Below are 19,712 nucleotides of genomic sequence, written 5' to 3' on the forward strand. Positions count from 1 at the left end.
TTCACCACTGATGCTATGAACCTATCTTTATTGACTTTAATTAACTTCATTCTTGTTAAAGTTTCATGACCTAGAAGGCATGCTAGATTATTTGGTACAACTATATATTCCACCTCAAATGTTTCGTTAGTTTTCTCATTTCTCGTCGTTAGAGTGGCTTTCCCTATTGGTCTCATTTCAGTCTTATTCCACATTAGTAATCTTTGCGTTGCCTTTTCTGATTCTTATTTACGTATTTTTCCTGGATGGTATTTACATCAGCTCCACTATCCATTTGAAACCTTACACCGTGACCATTTACTGTCATAACTGCTGTCATCCTTTTCGTTTTGTGGTTCTCCAAAGACATCACCCATTCATTTTTACCATCATTACATCATCTCTTGTGTCCGACTGCAGCTGTCTTTCATCGTAAGACATATCATCTGATACCTGCCGAACTTTCTTTTTGCACATCACAGCAAAATGATGTCTCCCCTTGCATGCTAGGCACATTTTACCCCATGCAGGGCACTTTTCTTTAATGTATTCGTGAATCCTTCCACAATACCTGCATTTACCTTTCTGAATGTTTGTTCTTGAGGGTGTTGATACTTTCTCAATGATTGGAGGGTCGGCTTGTATTTGTCTCAACTGTTTGTTGGCGGTCTCGTATGATCTGCAAATATCTCTGCACCTTTCCAATGTGAGACTACTATCTTGTAACAATTTCATTTTGAGGCATTCATGTCTAATACCAAGAACTACTCTGTCTTTAATCAAGCTATCTTCCAGGCTTTCGAAACTACACGTTTTTGCAAGTCTTCTCAAATTTGTTATGTACTTTTCAATGTCCTCGCCTTCTTGCTGTTCACGAGTATTGAAAACATATCGCTCATAAGTTTCATTCGTTTTTCCAATGCAAAAACTTTCAAATTTGTTCACTATTTCTTCCATCTTTCTTTCTTTTCCCTTCTCAATTTCAAGACCTTCATATATGTCCATCGCTTTTGTCCCTATAATTGTTAGAAAGGTGGCCACTATGACTTCCTCTTATTCTTCCGACAATTTAGGGGCTAACTCATAGTTTCGCCAGCTCCGGTGAAACTTTTGCCAATTAGTGGCCATGTTTTCTTCTACCTCGAGCGGCTCGAGTACAGGAAGGAAATTTCTAGCTGCCATTGCACGGCGTAGCCTTGAATTGTTGCCTATTTATTATTGCAAACAATAAACCTTTATATACTGAATAATGATTACCTCTGATCATTAATACACCGCTGCCACCATGTTAATTATGATCTAGGGTCACAGTCAGCAATAAACAAACAACAACCATTAGTGTCATGGCGGAGAATGATACTTTATTATCTTATCTTCTTATCTTATATAATAGAGACGTTACTTCAAAAAAGAAGATGATTACGTCCTACGCGTCATGCATTTAGTCATGCATATTAACCAATGACTTAAATTCTGCCAAGTCACTGGTTTTCCTGGCTAGCTCAGGCAACCCATTCCATGCTCTAATAGCACTAGGGAAGAAGGAGTATTTGTACAAATTTGTCATAGCATATGGGACGAGGAATGTGCCTTTATCTTTGTGTCTTTCAGAGTATTTTATTAAATTTTGTTTTTGTATTTGAAGATTATGGTTCAGTGTTTTATGTATTATTGCTACTTTACTTTTGAGCCTTCTGTCCTGAAGGCTTTCTAAATTTAGTGATTTTACTAAAGGTGTTACTCTAGTCAAATGTGAATATTCGTTTGTTATGAATCGCACTGCTCTATTTTGTGTCTGTTCTAGTTTCTTAATGTTTTCTTGAGTTGAGGGGTCCCAAACAGAGGATGCATATTCTATTATTGGCCTAACCAAGGTTAAATAACATTTTAGTTTTATGTTCTTATTTGATTTATAGAAATTTCTTTTAATAAATCCTAATGCTTTGTTTGATTTTTTTGTAGTTTCATCAATATGTGGATTCCATGACAGTTTTTCATTTATTATAACACCTAGGTATTTTGCGTTTTTAGTCTGTGTTACTGGTTTGCCATGAATAAGATAAGTGGAATTAATTTGTTTTAGTTTTTTTTTTACTCTTAACAACTGACATTTTTCTGGGTGGAAAGACATGCTCCAATTTGATTCCCATTTCTGTAATTGATGTAATTATCTTTGTAAAATATCTGTGTCTTGTGTTGTTTTTATTGTTCTATATATTATGCAATCGTCTGCAAATAATCTGACTTTTGTTCCTGAAGTAATGCAATTTGGTAAATCATTTATGTAAATTAAAAATAGTAGTGGACCCAAGACTGTTCCTTGAGGTACACCCGAGTTTACTGTTATCGGTGTTGATTTAGAGCCATTTATTATTACAGTTTGTTCTCTCCCTATCAGAAAGTCTTTAATCCACTGATGCAGTGGACCATTAATGCCGAAATATTATAATTTTTTAAGCAAACTATGGTGGTGAACTTTGTCAAAAGCCTTAGAAAAATCTAGTAAGATAGCATCTATTTGTTCACTATTATCTAAACCTTTTTAAAAAAATCATCAATTAGTCCTATTAGTTGTGTTTCACATGATCTATATTTCCTAAAGCCATGTTGGTATGGTGTGAGGACATTATGTTTGTCTAAGTGGTTTATGATGTTGCTACATATTATGTGTTCTAGGATTTTACATGTGATGCTAGTAAGTGATACTGGTCTGTAGTTTCCTGGGTCAGATTTTTCACCTTTTTTAAATAGGGGGGGGTGACATTAGCTTCTTTCCAGTCCTTTGGTACTCTGCCCTGGTTAAGTGAAGCCTGAAAGAGTATTTTGAACACTGGGGCTAGCTCATTACTTAATTCTTTGAGTAATCTAGCTGGAATACCATCAGGTCCAGAAGCTTTATTTGGTTTGGTGTTGGCTAATAGTTTTTGAATTCCATTTTCTTGTACTACTATATCTTCTATGTTGTCTACTTGGTTCAAATTCAGTAATATGTCTTTGTCTCCTGGGGCTGAGAATGCTGATGCAAAGTATTTGTTTAGAATGTTTGCTTTAGTTTCATTATCATTATGTATTATGTTATGTTCATCTTTTAATGGCGCTACGCCTGTTGTTTCCATTTTCTTAGACTTAATGTATGACCATAGGTTTTTGTTGTTGTCTTTAGATATTACATTGTTTATGTATTCACTCTGCAGCTGTCTGCTTACTTTTTGGGTTAAGTGTTTAATTTTTACATATTTTTTGTAAACTCTTTATGCATTAGTTTTTTTTAAATTTTCTATATAGGTTTTCCTTCTGTTTACAAAGCTTCTTTAGTATATTATTAAACCAGCATTTATTTATTTTGTTTGATGTGTATTTAGTTGGTATTTGATTTTCTATAATGCTTTTAAGATGGTTTTTAATGAAATTCCAGAGGTCATCCACTGGTTGGTTAATGTCTTTTTCTAATAAGAATGTTTGTTGAAAGTTTAATGCAGCTTGGTGTAGTTGTGTTAGGTTACATTTATTCCAGTGTAAGATTTTTCTTTTGGGTTTTGTATTGGCTACTGCTTTTATCTGACTGTGTATTTTTATGATCTCATGGTCTGATAGACCAGGGATAATATCATAATCAACTACTAATCCAGGTCTGTTGGTTAAGAAGAGATCTAATGTGTTGTTTAATCTAGTTGGCTTTTTAATGATTTGATCTAAACTTAGGTTGTGTAAAGTTTCTATGAAAAGCTCATTTATGTCCTTAAGGTTTTGGTGTTTATCTATGGTTAGTGTTTTCCAATTTATATCAGGTAGGTTGAAATCACCCATAATCCAAAAAACTGCATTTGTATTTGTCTCTTTAAGTGTCGTAATCTGATTACATAGTTCCTGCATGTATTCTAAACTAGAATTTGGTGGTCTGTAAATGCTGCCTATTATTAGGGATGTTGAGGTGGTATTAATTTTACAAAATTGATTCTACATTTTTTGAGTTAGGTAAGGTAATTTCTTCTGCTATAAGAGTGTTTTTTATTGCTAAAAGAACTCCTCCATGATTATCAGCCTTATCTTTTCTAAAAATTTCATAATTACTATTGAAAATTTCTGCATTATAAATTTCAGGATGTAGCCAAGTTTCTGTGCCTGCAATTATGTCTGGTTTCTCACATTCTAATAAAATTTCTAAGTTTGCTGTTTTGTTCCTAATGCTTTTAAAATTTATTACTAAGGTTTTAAGGTATTTTGGTGTTACTTCTTTAGTAGGTTTGTTTAGTGAGGCTGTTGTATTAATTTTAGTAGATTTAGGTTTAACAGGAGTGGATCTAGCTAGTGGTTGGTGAGTTTGGTTTGGGATGGTGTTTAGGATGTTGTATGGGTTAGAAGTGTCTGCATCAAAGGAATCAAACAGTCCTGATGTAAACTGAGGTAACCCACACGGTACACAGTGCCATGATGCATCTTTGTTGCCTAAGGCATAATACACAGGTGTATTCATATGGAGACATGATGCATGGTACCATTCATCGCAGGTGTCACATTGAATGGCTTTCTGTTTCATGGTGCATACTTTTTTGCAGATGTTGCATCTATCTTTAGATCTAGGCCCTGGATTTGACTCTACATCTCCTGCTATTAATATTATATAAATATTATTATATTGAACGCGTGCACCTTTGCGCACCATATTTTATTCGGGGCCACCAAATTCACTTTGACTTGGCCTCCAATTATCTAGGGCTGGCCCTGACAACTGTTCTCAAAAGCATTGTTTAAAGTATAGTAATGTATGGAAAGTAGTTGCTATATGAATAATGTATTAGATGATTTTGAAATTATATCGTTAGCTCGTTTACTAAATGACTAAAAGTATAACACTACGACTAGTGAGTCGTCTCTTATTTTGAAAAATTCCTGCTATTATATAATTTAAAATATACATGTATTTGATTTTCCTATTCAAAGCATCTGAAGATCCTCCATATTATTATTTTTTTATGATTTAGTTTCACTCCTCGCCATTTTCTCAGGCATATGGAGCTCACTTTACAAATACAACTTTTCATCCTTCATTTTTCACTGCCCAATTCACAAGATCCTGGAGGCACAAAGGCTGAGTGGTTGGAACTTGGCTTCCAAACCCGGGGTCCTGGGTTATTATCTCTGTGAAAACTGGGATTTTGAATTTCAGGAACTTTGCGGCGCCTCTGAGTCCAATCAACTTTAGCGGGGAAAGTAAAGGAGGTTGGTCCTTGTGCTGGTCACATGACACTCTGTTAGGTAACTTTTTGCAAAGAAACGTATAACTTTAACATCATCTTCCCTTTAGAACAAAAGGTCTGGTCTGAAAGTGAAACTTTAGTCATTAGGTCATATACCGCTTTATCAATAGCTTGGAAACCCAGTGCATAAGAGAAATTATTAATAATATTACAACAGATTCCAGCAGCAGTTTCTTTTTGATCTTACTATTTTATGCTCTTCCTTTTTCGATTATTTTTCATTTGATTCCTGTTAATGCATTGCTAAACTGTTCAAGATAATAATTGTGATATATGAAAGCTTTCCTAACGGAGCCAACTCGAGATAATTTGACAACTCCACCAAACCAATTAGATTTTATATGTGACTGGATATGTCACTTATGAGACATAGATCGTTGTTTTTGGCCCCTTTATAGATTCATCCTAATATATTTACACAAACGTCGGTCTCTATAAGAAATAAAGGCATCGATTTTGTTGTTTTTCGTTAAGTACGTATAAGGAAATAAATAATAAAGCTTGTCTTCGAGTCCAAAGATTTATGCGAAATGCAGTATTTCCCGTGGGTACATAGCCCAAGCTGTAACCTATATATTTTGTCACATCAATGACTAGCATATATATTGTCCGCCGATGGTCGATTAAGATTTTCGTTTCGCCTTCTGTGTCTGACTTCGGCAGCGGATTTTTTTTTTGGTCTCAAATGTGTATACTGCGGCCTTTGTGAATAACCTCCAGCTATCTCGTTCTGGAGCCGCATGCAACCAGGTGCTCTATTCTATGTCAGCTAAGACAAATTGGCGCCTAACCTGGTCTTTGAAACATTTCGGTGGGACATCTTGTACGTCTATTACCTTTTAGCTCACCAAAGAAACTAATTTTGGCATACGTTCGTCTCCCATACGGAATAAGTAATCTGCCCAACGCATAAGGAACTTACTTACCATTAAGAAACAACATGTACCACGACCAATGGCCTCAGAAGAAAATGAGCATTTAAAATGCTCTTCATTTATAGATTTCAACAAATCGAGTCAATTCAACTCCAGCTAGTCTTTATCTTACATTTCATTTAAGAAATAATTAGATTGGATTAACAAAGTAGTTAAACAAATACATTTTTAGTTGACATATCAAATACAGAAGTTGATATACTATTTGGTCTTACATGGACAATGTGTATATCTTACTGAAAAAAATAGGGGAACTTAATTCATACTGAGACTATTTTGATGCCCCTCGCCATTTGATGCCCCGACAGCCCCGCAGGGGCCCGTACCACTCGCAAATTGCTAGCTACCCCTTTGGCTACGTTTACGTCTCATACTCAATATCAACGCATATTTATTCTAAAGATGTCTTCCGAGAAGAGCATATACATCATCACCGCGGTGTCATTAAGACTAACATGCTTATTTTGTAGCGTCGCAACTTTTATCCCGCTTAGGAGACTTTCCCTTAGCTCAAATTATTCACTGACATAACAGTCCAGCTGATTCTTCGCCATTAACTGAGCAGCCCTAGCTGAGACCTCATCGCTGACTGAGCATCCCTAGCTGAGACCTCATCGCTGACTGAGCATCCCTAGCTGAGACCTCATCGCTGACTGAGCATCCCTAGCTGAGACCTCATCGCTGACTGAGCATGCCTAGCTGATACCTCATCGCTGACTGAGCATCCTTAGCTGAGACCTCATCGCTGACTGAGCATCCATAGCTGAGACCTCATCGATTATTGAGCAGCCCTATCTGAGACATTAACACATTGAGCAGCCCTGGCTGAGACCTCATCGATTATTGAGCAGCCCTTGCTGAGACCTCATCGATTATTGAGCAGCCCTGTCTGAGACATTGACACTGATTGAGCAGCCCTGGCTGAGACCTCATCGCTGATAGAGCAGTCTTGTCTGAGACATTGACACTGATTGAGCAGCCCAAGCTGAGACCTCATCACTGATTGAGCATCCCTAGCTGAGATATTGACACTGATTAAGCATCCCTGTCTGAGACCTCCTCACCGGTCAACTACCTTAGCTGAGAACTCATAACTGGCTTCTCGACTAATGACACTCAAATCACTTTTCCATAACATCTAATTAGATTTAAACCTAACCTCAGATTTTGCTTCCGTTATATGCTTACAATTACATTTACATTTCATATTTCTTTTTTTTTTTGTTTTCTAAAAAAATTTTCATATACTAGTCGACCGGCGGCGTATCATTTTTGCAGGGACAGCCATAGGCCACAGCAACCTATCCGACCGCAGTGGGCCCACACTTTCATATGACCCGCACTAATTCTTCGTGTAAATTATTAAATTAAACCATTTTATAACTTATAACAGATTTCTCGCAGCCGCTTGATTTTCCAGGAGCTTCTGGAAATCTCCTGAAATAACAAAATAAATGAAAAAGTCATGGATATCTCCGGAAATTATTATAAATCTTTTAAAAACTCCTACAAATCTCATGAAATATATAAACAAAAATTGTCATTTTGTGGTGTCAGTCAATATGGAAAACGCCAATCTTAAGCGCGGCATTATGCATCATCCGTAATTGTGTCTTTTGGTGAAAGAAGCTTTTCGCGCCTCAAACTAATGAAGAATTACTTGAGGTCAACAATTATCAAAGATAGATTGAAATATTTGGTATTTCTTGCTATTGAACGTGATCTATGTAGGAAACAGAATTATTATGATATACTCTGTGACTTTGCTACACGCAAGGCTTGTAAAGTATATCTGTACGTAGTTAAGAATGGATAAAATGCATAGACGAATTTACTTTCTAATACAAACTCTTAAATTTCACTTATTGTCCGCTTCCCTACCCTAACTTAGCCCCGCGAAATCCATTTCGCATGGGGCCCCACAATGGTTAAGTACGGCCCTGCTATTTACATATATATATATATATATATATATATATATATATATATATATATATATATATATATATATATATATATATATATATATATATATATATATATATATATATATATATATATAGTAGATTACTTAATCTCTTTTCATGACTTTTAAGTCACAATGGTCTGGCGCGTCTGTTTTGTGTTTGTAAAATGTTTGTTTGTAAAATGTTTTACAATGTTTCGAATGTTCTGTCAGAGTTAAAGATAATTTACTTTCTAGTCCAAAACCTTCCACAGAGCAAAGAGGGGTGGGAGCGGGCAGGGTTTGATAAATTTAAACGACAGTCCAGCGCTCAGGCAGCCATCCGTAGTGTGAACAGTCTTTTGTATTTTCTCATAGACTATCCGCAGAAATAAGAGAGTGATCTTTCGTTTACTTCTTGTTTAAACTTTTGAGAGACGAAGAGAATTATATATGTTAGTCGACTGGCGGCTTAGCATACAGCGCTATATAGCAGGGCCGGTCTTAGACCACTGCAACCTATGTGACCGAATGATCCGCACTTTCATGGGACCCGCGCTAATTCAGGGTGTATAAATTATTAAATTAAACCATTTTATAACTTAAAACAGATTTCTTGCGCCCTCCTGTCGATTTACCAGGAGCTCCTGGAAATCTCCCGAAATCGCAGAATATACGAAAAAGTCCTTAAAATATACAGTTTGGGGTGTCATTCAATATCGGAAAACGTCAATCCTAAGCGCGATAAATAAAAACGGCATTATGCATTAGCAGTAATTGTGTAATCAGGTGAAAGAAGCTTCTTACGCCTCAAACTAATGAAGAATTACTTGAGGTCAACAATTCTCAAAGATACATTGAAACATTTGGTCATTCTTGCTATGTAGGATACAGAATTATTATGATATACTGTATGACTTTGCTACACGCAAGGCTCGTAAAATAATTCTGTACGTAGTAAAGAATGAATAAAATGCAAAGACAAATTTATTTTCTAATACAAACTCTTAATTTTCACTAATTTTCCGCTTCCCTACCCAAACTTGTCCCCGCGAAATCCGTTTCGCATCGGGCCTTACAACGGTTAAGTCCGTCCCTGCTGTTTAGATATATATATATATATATACATAGTAGATAACTTAGATTAGTTCCTAGTCCAAACCTCCAACAGGACAAAGGGGATGGGAGTGGGTAGGGTTTGATAATTTAAACGACATTCAAGCGCGCAGTCAGTCATTCGTAGTGTAAATACTACTCTAGTTTTTTTCGTTAACTATTCGCAGAAATAAGAGAGTGATCTTTCCTTTACTTCTTGTTTAAACTCTTAAGGGAAGAAGAGAATTATATATATAGATAAATTGTAAATTTTATTTTTTTTTGCTTATATATGTGCCTGTATGTATAATTTGAGCAAGTGATGTCTTCTTTCAATAACACCATAGAAATATGACAGCTATCACACACACACACAGACTCCTCTAATCACAACATTCTTGAAGCCAGTTGATATCACTTTATTGAGCATTGTTAGTAGAGTAGACATCGAAATATTTAGGCAGTTACTCAACAAACATGTTCTGGGAGATTCTTCTATTTTATTCTTAAATCAGTATAACAAAAGAGATTTAATTTCTCAGTCAAAGAAACAATGATTAGCTTTCTATCGATAAAAATCAATTTCTTTTCTTGCAGACCGGGCTCATTTAATTCATTCCTGCAATGTAAAAAAAATATTTTAAACTTTTTAAGATAATGATAACTGATGAATATATTTACATTTTTTTAGATTTAGCAATGTAATCTAAACGGACAGACAATCAAACTACACAGAGTTAAATTTGGCTTTTCCTTTTTGGGGCCACTAAAATGCTAATAATTGATAAGATGTTACCTTTTGTTGTGAACACTTTTTACACAGGACTGTGAATATTTTCACTGGGTGTATTGCAGTTAATAGAAGAGTCATCCTTTGAAACCATAATGTCTTGCTTAACTGTAAATAAAAAAGTATTTTAAGAAATACCGATTATACAAAGACAGTTTGTGTGGAACAAACTCAAATCGAACCCCGATGTGGTCCACTCAGGCCTATAAAAAGGAAGGTTTCAATATTTTCAGATTGTATAAACTACAAGCTATTAACAGCTAACTATTAAAAACTATAACACTATATCCGCCAACATAGAACGAACAGACTTGAAGGTATCCAAACTTTTGTCAATACTAGTGTATTGTAAGACTGGCAAACGACCATATAATATAGGGATTAATGTTATTATTTTATTATTAATGTCATCATTATTATTATTATTATTATTAAAAATATAAATAAATAGTTCCCCTTTTGAGACCATAGGGCTAATGATGATACGATCACCAGTTTCTTTGGCCAACAATTTACGATCTAGGTGTCATGTGGCTAGCACAACAACCAACCGCCTTTACTTTCCACAACTAAAGTAAGGTACCTATTAGAGTTGGGTAGAATCACGCGTCCCCTAAAACTCCCGAAATGCAAAATCCCAGTCATCACCGTTATTATATTATTATATTATTGTTATTATTAAATGCAATTTTACTCTTTAAAAATAAGTAAAAATAATATCTAAAATTATTGTAGCTTGTATAACAGAAAACGCTTCTTTAAAAAAAAACACATTTATTATAATATTTTTATAATATAATTATAGATAATAAATAGTTGTAAAAATAGCATATTTATAAAACAAAATATTTGAATAGTTAATTTAAAAAAGGCATTTTACTATTAAAAAAGTAGCCGTTGAATACAAACTTTGAAAGATCTTAAATATCAATATCTTAATTCTAAATTATGTTTTTAAGACTAAAAGATACGGATGGAAGAACGGAAAAAGGACAAACTACACACAATTAATAGCGTCCTGTCACCTTTTGAGTGGCCCCTAGAAAGTAAAGTAAATGTCAATTTAAAATATTAATATTTCTTAGAAACAAATTAATGATTTATGTTCACTTACCATTGACATTCACGTACTGTGTAGTTGTGTCCATTTCTACGTTGTTGTACACGTTTCTGTGGCGAGTTGGTACTTCATAATTATGATTTTCTTGTTGTGACACTAAAAGCAATTTTTTAAAATGTTATGTTATAAGGTAAATAGTATGAGAAGTATTGAAAGTAAAAATACAATTCACATATTGAGTTAACTATTGTATATGTTACCAAACACATCATTCTATTTCGATGATTCTTTTAAAACTTAATTGCTTTGTAAAAATTACTTTAATCTTTATTTTTCTCATATGTGTTTTACCTTTAAACATCTTACATCTCTATTTACACATTATACTTTAACTTTAAATTTCATGTTTAGTTATCCTAGATCATTTATAAATTTAAAAAATAACAAGATTACAAAGACAGTTTGTGTGGAAACACAAACTCAAAATCGGCCCCCGAAGTGGTCCACCTAGAGTTTTCACTAGGATTCGAACACTGTGCTTCCGGTTTCAAGTGTTTTACCTCTCAGCCACAGCATCTTTATATATTCATTTATCGTACACTTATATTTTTTTTTAAATAATTATTAACCTTATCCATACATTCAAAATATTTAATAACATGTTACATGTAATAAAGTAAAACTAAAAAAGCTTTATTCTTCTCACAAATTTAGATAAATTGGCAACACAAAAAAAATTTTGACATTTTTTAAGCTACAGCTGTGCACAAATGACTTAACAAGATTTTCCACTCGCAGATAAAAATTAATATCTCCATTGTTATTTGTCATACAAACTAGACATATATCTAGCTAGATCTAAACCTAGTTCTAGTTGTAAATCTAGATTTAAGATCAAGTCTAGATCTAGATCTAAGTCTAGATCTAAGTCTACATCTAAGTCTAGAATTTTGATATATATATATAGCATATATATATATATATATATATATATATATATGGCTCCTTTTGTCTCGAAAGGCAATGGATGCGCCCAAATGAGTCACTGGTTTTGGCTTAATCTTGAGACGGGGCAGAATCTGGTGTGGCTAATCAAGCCAATTCAAGAATGGCAGACTTTGCCACAATTCGTACATGTGTATGCCTTTGATTTAGGGCTAGCAGACAGGGCAGCTTTCTTTTTATCCCTCTTGATTAAAGCCGCTTCAATTCTTTTGTTCTCAGCAAGGGTTGTCCCAGCACGCACAGTCTGTCTCCATGCACTCCGGTCTTTGGCTATGTTTTCCCACATATTTTCGCTGATGCCTGAGGCTCTCATGTCTCGCTTGCAGATATCTCTATATGTTAGTCTTGGGCGGCCCTTGGGTCTGACTCCTTCCACAAGCTCAGCATATAAGATATCTTTCGGGATTCTGCCATCTGGCATGCGGGTGACATGTCCGAGCCAGCGTAATCTTCTTTGTGTCAGGAGAGCATACATGCTGTTCATATTGGCCAATCTTAAAACTTCCTAATTGGAGACATGGTCCCTCCAAGAGATGCCCATTATGCGTCTCAGGCAGCGCAAGTGGAAACTATTCAATCTGTGCTCTTGGTACATGTATGTTGACCAGCTCTCACTGCCATAAAGGAGAGTGCTCACAACACAGGCGTTGTAGACTAGGATTTTGGTCGCTGTGGTCAATTTACCATTTTCCCAGACGCGCTTGGAGAGTTTTGCCAATGCTGTGGTAGCTTTTCCTATCCTTTTTGTCAGCTCGATGTCTAAGTCTAGGTTACTGACAATTGTTGAACCCAAGTTGAGGTAAATTCCTGCACCACTGAAAGGGTGTGGTTCCCAATTTGTATTATAGGTATTTCTGCGACGTCTTGTGCCAGGATTTCGGTCTTGGAGAGACTTATAGTAAGGCTAAACTCTTGACAAGCAGCTGCTAAGGCGTTCACTAGCTTCTGTAGACCTCCTTGTGAGTGAGATACGAGTGCCGCGTCATCGGCAAACAGCAGCTCCCTTATCAAGATACGACGCCTTTTCGTTTTGGCTTTAAGACGTGTCAGGTTAAAGAGCCTTCCATCGGATCTGCTATGGATGTATATTCCGTCTTCCAGGGATTTAAAAGCACTGGATAGTACGACTGAGAAGAAGATGCCAAATAGTGTAGGGGCCAGTACACATCCTTGTTTTACACCGCTATTAATGGAGAATGCCCTGGAGGAAGAACTTTCAAACTGAACGGTGACCTGCATATTTTCGTGAAAAGCTGACACTAGTTTTCTTAACTTATTTGGGCAGCCGATTCTCTCTAGACCGCTTCTGCTAACAAGGTCAAAGGCCTTGGTCAAATCAATAAATGCTATGAAGAGGGGCTGCTTTTGTTCTCTGATCTTCTCCTGTAGCTGCCGAAGAGAGAAAATCATATCTGTTGTAGATCTACCTGCCCTAAAGCCACACTGCGACTCTGGATAAACACGATCTGCCAAGATCTGTAATCGCTTTAGTAATACTCTAGCAAAAGCCTTTCCGACTATGCTAAGCAGTGAGATGCCTCTGTAATTGTTAAATTCAGAGCGGTCGCCTTTATTTTTATAAATTGTAACAATGTTGGAGTCTTTCAATTCCTGGGGGACCATTCCTTGTTCCCAGCACAAGCTTAGCAGTTCATGGAGTGGTTTGATTAGGGCATGTTTTCCAGCCTGAATTACTTCAGCAGGAATGCCATCTCCTCCGGGTGTTTTCCCATGTGCAAGCATGTCAATCGCAATGCTCAGCTCCTTTACTGAGGGCGTTTCGTCTAATTCCGTCAAAACTGGAAGTGATGGGAAGTTGGAAACAGCATTTGGTGAGATGGCGTTTTCAATCTGGTAGAGTTCTGCATAGTGTTCAACCCATCGTTCCATTTGCAGCGCACGATCGCTGATGATTGAGCCATTATTTGACTTGAGCGGAGCACACTTGCTGGTGTGAGGTCCAAGGGCTTTTCTCATGCCCTCATATAGTCCTCTTATGTTACCACAGTCGGCACAAGATTGAATATCTTCGCATAGCTCCTGCCAGTATTTGTTAGCACATTGTCTCGCTACTCTTTGGGCATTGTTACGTGCAGCTCTGAGCCTTTTTAAGTTGCTTGGGGTGGGATCCTTCTTGTAGATTAACATGGCTGCTCTCTTGTTCGTAGTGGCAGTTTCCATTTCTGGTAGACTAGTTTCAAACCAGTCTTCGCTTTTCTTGGTTTTGTTTCCAAAGACCAGTGATGATGTTTGGTAGATTGTATCACGCATAAACGTCCAGCTTTTTTCTACCTCAGTCAAAGAGAAGTTTTTAAAAGCTTCCTCTAATTTGTTCTCAAATTCGGAGCCAAGATCAGGATTTTTTGTGCTAGTAGTATTCAGGCGTGATTTTCTTTTTCCCTGTGATGTGTGGATCTTAGTTGGCAGCAGTCTTGTCCGGCAGGACACTAAAGTATGATCAGTATCACAATCCGCGCTTTGGTAGCTACGTGTCAGCAGTATATTTCCAATGTCCTTTTTTCGTGTCAGTATCATATCCAGCTGGTGCCAGTGCCCAGACCTAGGGTGCCTCCATGAGACACAGTGCTGTGGTTTTGTTCTGAAGTATGTGTTGGTAATGCAGAGCTTATGGTATGTGCAGAATTTAAGCAGTCTTTGTCCGTTCTCATTCATCTTTCCGATTCCAAAAAGCCCAAGACAGTCTGGCCAGGTAGTGTGATCTGATCCTACTCTGGCATTGAAGTCACCTAGAAGGATCATATGTTCTTTTTGAGGAATGTTTGCAATGGCTTCTTTGAGGTCTTCATAGAACTTGTCTTTGTCCTCCTAAAGCGAGCTTAGTGTGGGGGCATAGGCACTAATTAGAGTGACTTTTCCAGATGCTGTCATCATACTTATGCTTAGTAGCCGTTCCGAGCCACCAACTGGAGGGACTATCATGGGAAGAAGACTGTTCTTGACAGCAAAGCCCACACTATGTATTCGAGTCTCGTCCTGTGCTTTCCCTTTCCAAAAGAAAGTTTAGTCAGTCTCGCGGAGCATGCCGTTTTCGGCCAGTCGGGTATCAATGTCGATATGTAGCCTTTTTAGCTTGTTGTTTATAACTGCCGTCTTCCTTGCATCGTCGATCTGCCTTAGATCATCAGTGAGACCAGGACACATTGTCCTGACATTCCAAGTGGCTAGTCGCATGACAGGGATTTTCTTTTTAAGTTTAATTTTTCTTCTTTTGTTGCTTGGTGCAAGTTTCCAGCCTACTTGTCGTTTTAAACTAAGCTCTAAGCACCCATTAGAGCAGGCAGGCTGTGGCGGATCAGCACCTAACTGACTGGGGGCTGCCCAGGTTGAGGCGGGCGGTAGCTGATCAATGAGGCGCGAAGACCTCTCCCACCGTCAGAGACAACCCGTGGCGTCCATACATTACGCAAATCAAGTTGGACTTATAACCCGTAACTGTTGTCTCCAGTGTTGTTTTAGCCGCTTTGCAGCAGCACCAGAGTTACCTCTCCGGGGCGCATTCCTGGGCCTTGGATAAAGGGGTCATGGGTGGCCCATGCGTCATGATCCCTCTCTCGACCTTGCTGATGTGATCCAAAGGAACGCATCGCATTACATTTGGCACCAACTCAGTTGCAGAAGCTGCCGGCGGGAATTTTGCAGCTGATACTCCCAACGCCTAAGGGGCTTCACTCCTGATTTCTCCTCGAGGTTGTCTCCTGAAGCCTCAGTACCGCAAGGCAGCGGGGGTTTGAAGTCAGAGTACCCCTCTCCTAGATGAACTGCCTTACTAGGCTGACGAGCTCCATCTGCCCGAAGCTCCCGGTTTTGTGGCGCAAGGTATCCGCCTTCACCCCTTCACCTGTTAGTAAGAGCAGTTTCGCCGGGCTTAATATCTAAGCCACACGAGCAGGCCAGGTGCTGGACTTAGTTGTCAGAGGCTATTTGAGACGCATGCCATTAGGAGTATTTTATAGACAATGGGAGCTTAACCCCATTGACACCCCTGGCCATGACAACCTTTGTCATATATTGGCTCTATTTAGTCATTTTTAAACTGTCAAGTGTAGGCCTCTATAATGAGGATATGTCCAAACTGCGCGCAATAAAAAAATCATTATTTTTTAAACCTATAACTAAAACGGAGCTCGAATCAAAATTCTTTTTTAAAAACAATATTTGAATCAGTATTCTATTCAATGAGTTAGTAAATATATGGAAAATATATTTTATAATGATCCATTGACACTTTTACCATTGTGACCTCAGATGCATTTTTTTGTACCAATGAGCAAATCAATAAATGAAGCTTGAGATAATGATGAAGTCCATGACCTTTGTTAAAAAGTTACCTCCCCTGAAGTTTTTCATTGAAAAGTGCTGTAATTTTTGAAAAATCTGCTTGCGTATATAATTTTAAAAATTAGATGGTTCACTTTCGGGAAAAAAAAGTAGCTGTTGCATCAGAACTTTGAATGATCTGAAATATCTTGATGTCCGATTCTCATTTTGTTTTCTAGTTTCTGAGATTTAAACGGGACGGACGGAAGGACAGACGGACGGATAGACAGGCCACACAAAACTAATAGCGTCTTTTCCCCTTTCAATATCGATTAGGAAAACAATTTAGTCCTAAAAATTATAGTATAAAAGGTTATAGATTATATATCTACAAAGTGTCTGAAAGTTTTAGTTGAGATACTTACTTGAAATTTCTGAATATGTTGTGGCGTCTCTGTAAAAAAAGTTTAAATTAAGTGTTTTGAAAATCAGTTTATATAAATAGAACATATATAATGTCTTAACAATTTAAAAAAAATAGAAAAAAAAAACTTTTTATAATAATACTTACTTCGTCGAAGGTCCAGATTCTTTTAATCTACGTATTACCTTGATTTTTATTTCTTAAAAAAAAAGTAAAGAAAACAAATTAAAGTAGCACCGTTATTTTTATATTTTTAAATGTTATCTCCTACTTTCATCTTGATTTTAGCATATCAGCTAATTCTACAAATCTCACCATATGTTCTTCTTACTAATATAACAGCTATAATCAATATCACCACAACACAGTCCGCAATACTTCCACTAACAATGGCAGCCACATTGATTGATGTATCTTTTAGGTCTACTGTAAATTTAGATTTTAAAAAGTCAATTAAAATCTTTCAATTGTTAAGTGATTAAACTTTATTTAACATATGACGTTTATTTTTTTTTCTTCTATTCTGTATTGCAGAACAAAAGTTTCAGGAGACAGCCATAAGGAAAAATAAAGGTAGAAGTCTCTTCGACATTGCTATTATTAACTATAAGGCTTGTCTTCGAGGAATGCCAGTTGTGGAATAATATTTTAAATAAGATAATCTTTTCGTCGTCTACGCCTTTCCTCGGCAGCAGATTTTCGTTTGGTCTCGAACAAGTATCCTGCGGCCTTGTAAGTGAACTCCCGCTGTCTAGCTCTGAAGCAGCATGTAACCAGGTGTTCTATGACAGCTAAGGCAAGGTGGTGCCTAAGCTGGTCTTAAAAGCATTTCCACGGGGCACGTCTGTTACGTCGACAACCTTCTAGCTCACCAAGAAAATATTTGCGCTTGTCATACGTTCCTCCCCCATACAGGATACGTGTCCTGACCAACGTAACGTTCGGACCATAAGAAGTCCTTCTATACTGTCCATACCGACTCTCGCAAAGAGAATCGTTGTTTGTAGTGCGGTCTTGCCACTGTAAATTAATGATAGAGCGCAAGCATCTTTGGTGAAATTATTCAAGTATTAACGATAGTATTTCCTCATCACAGTTATTATATATTAATATATGCCCCAATTCTTTTATTTACACCTTTTACTTATCTACAAACATTTGAGCTAATAGCACTTAAAGTGTTAGATTAAAAGGAAAGATTATACCAAAGAGACAATTTCGTCCTAACAAATTATTCTTCAATTACATTCCTTTATCACGAGTGGTTCAGCAAACTCTAATTTTCGAGAGCCTCATGATGCCAGAGTTGTAATTGTATGACATGTATCTAGTTTCTACAATTTCAACAAATACACGCTTAAGTTATCTATTTCATTAAGATTGGGACAGCTTTTTATTTTCAATACGTTTATACAAAACAATGAAATTAAATTTACCTTCTTCAATAGTAAATGCAAATATAAGGCTTTGTGTTTCATTTTGATAGATGACAAGAATGTAAGTATCAAAGTCTTTCGGAGTTAGGCTTAAAATCCTAAGTTTTATAGTCACATAAGGAGGTTCCATGGAAGATTTAGTTACTTCAACATTGTTTAAGTCTTGCTTAGTCTTGAAAACTATAAATTTGTCTGGTTCAGGATATCCATAAACAGTAAAATTATATGAAAAAGTCTCTCCCTGGGAAAGGCTGAAATTCTTAAACTTTTAATCTGTATTAAACTGTAAAGGACCTGTAAAGGACCCAAATATTCAATATATAGAAATAAGAAAACAAAAATGAAAATATACTTTTTTTAAGTGCTTAACGGCTTTAACAAACTGAAAAACTACTCACATCTAATAAGTAGAGTTATTTGATTGAATTCCTTATTAAAATCGATACCGTTGTTGACTTGACAAACATAATTGCCAGCATCTTTACAAGTTATTAATTTATTATAGATGAGACTATATCCACTGTTGGTTTGAGAAATAATTTCACCTCCTTTTAAGAGAGTAATGTTTGGTGCTGGATTACCATCTGCTTCACAGTGAATCTGTGCCGATTTTCCGTTGTCTATAACAGGGCTGCTTACAATGAAATGAGTCACTGAGGATTTGTCTGAAATAAAAGAAAAAATAAAGTACCCAGTTTCAGACCTTAGCATCTATGGATACATATGTAAGATTATATAGAATAGAGAATATCAAACAATGTTAGCGCTGTCTCTAAGTAGACTGGAGTTTCTGATAAGATATTGTCGAAACGTCATTTGTATCTCCATTGTTTACTGTCACAGCTCGCATGACAATCACGAAGATACATAAACAGCCAAATCTACGGGCTGAGAGGTCAATGACAAGAACGGACGTATGTTTGATATTGCTTTTGTGATATTTTATAAGCATTTGATATTTGAGGATATTATTTTATGAGTCCTGTGGGATTGGAACACGTATCATTTTTTGTGTGTGTTAATTTACTATTTAATGAGCTATTATATTTACACAGCACCTTAGGCTGGAAGGAAATGAGAAGGCCGACACACTCGCCGAGAGTGGGAGAACTAACTCACAAATAAACTCTGCACTCTATCCAGAAGAATTGAAGAAATTAATTGTAAATAAAATAAATGAAAAATGGACAAGCTCTCATCCAAATCACAAGAAAGATGACGCTTACTATAAGCTATCTCGACAAGACCAACGTCTAATCTTTCGACTCAGGACCGGACACAACAGAATGCGACAACATATGTACCGGAAGGTCAAAATTGGAACCAGTGAAATCTGCCCATGGGGAGTATCACTAGAGAATGAGAACCACGTCCTCCAAAACTGCTCTCTTTACCAAGTAGCCTGTATAAGACACTGGCCCCAAAACACCCCAATAGAAAGAAAACTATATGGAGAGCTTCCTGATTTGGAAACCACTGCGCAGTTCATCTCATGTATTGGTCTAGT

At 36.6% G+C, this 19,712-nt stretch overlaps 2 protein-coding genes across 2 annotated transcripts in view; one reads left to right on the forward strand and one right to left on the reverse strand.

Annotated features, from left to right (window-relative positions):
- LOC106062541 (uncharacterized) overlaps positions 1-19,712 on the forward strand; it is a 262,239-nt gene that overhangs the window by 75,079 nt on the left and 167,448 nt on the right. The gene's annotated exons all lie outside the window — the stretch shown is intronic.
- LOC106053531 (uncharacterized) lies at positions 9,616-18,468 on the reverse strand. Its single transcript, XM_056010837.1, has 7 exons — positions 18,206-18,468; positions 17,085-17,195; positions 16,917-16,968; positions 16,771-16,799; positions 11,117-11,218; positions 10,009-10,110; positions 9,616-9,831 (listed from the first exon to the last, which is right to left on the reverse strand). Exons 1-6 carry the CDS (start codon positions 18,333-18,335, stop codon positions 10,028-10,030), a joined length of 507 nt encoding a protein of 168 aa, XP_055866812.1. The 5' UTR covers positions 18,336-18,468; the 3' UTR covers positions 9,616-9,831; positions 10,009-10,027.

The sequence above is a fragment of the Biomphalaria glabrata genome, chromosome 14 (genome assembly GCF_947242115.1).
Source record: "Biomphalaria glabrata chromosome 14, xgBioGlab47.1, whole genome shotgun sequence".
NCBI classification, from domain to species: domain Eukaryota; kingdom Metazoa; phylum Mollusca; class Gastropoda; family Planorbidae; genus Biomphalaria; species Biomphalaria glabrata.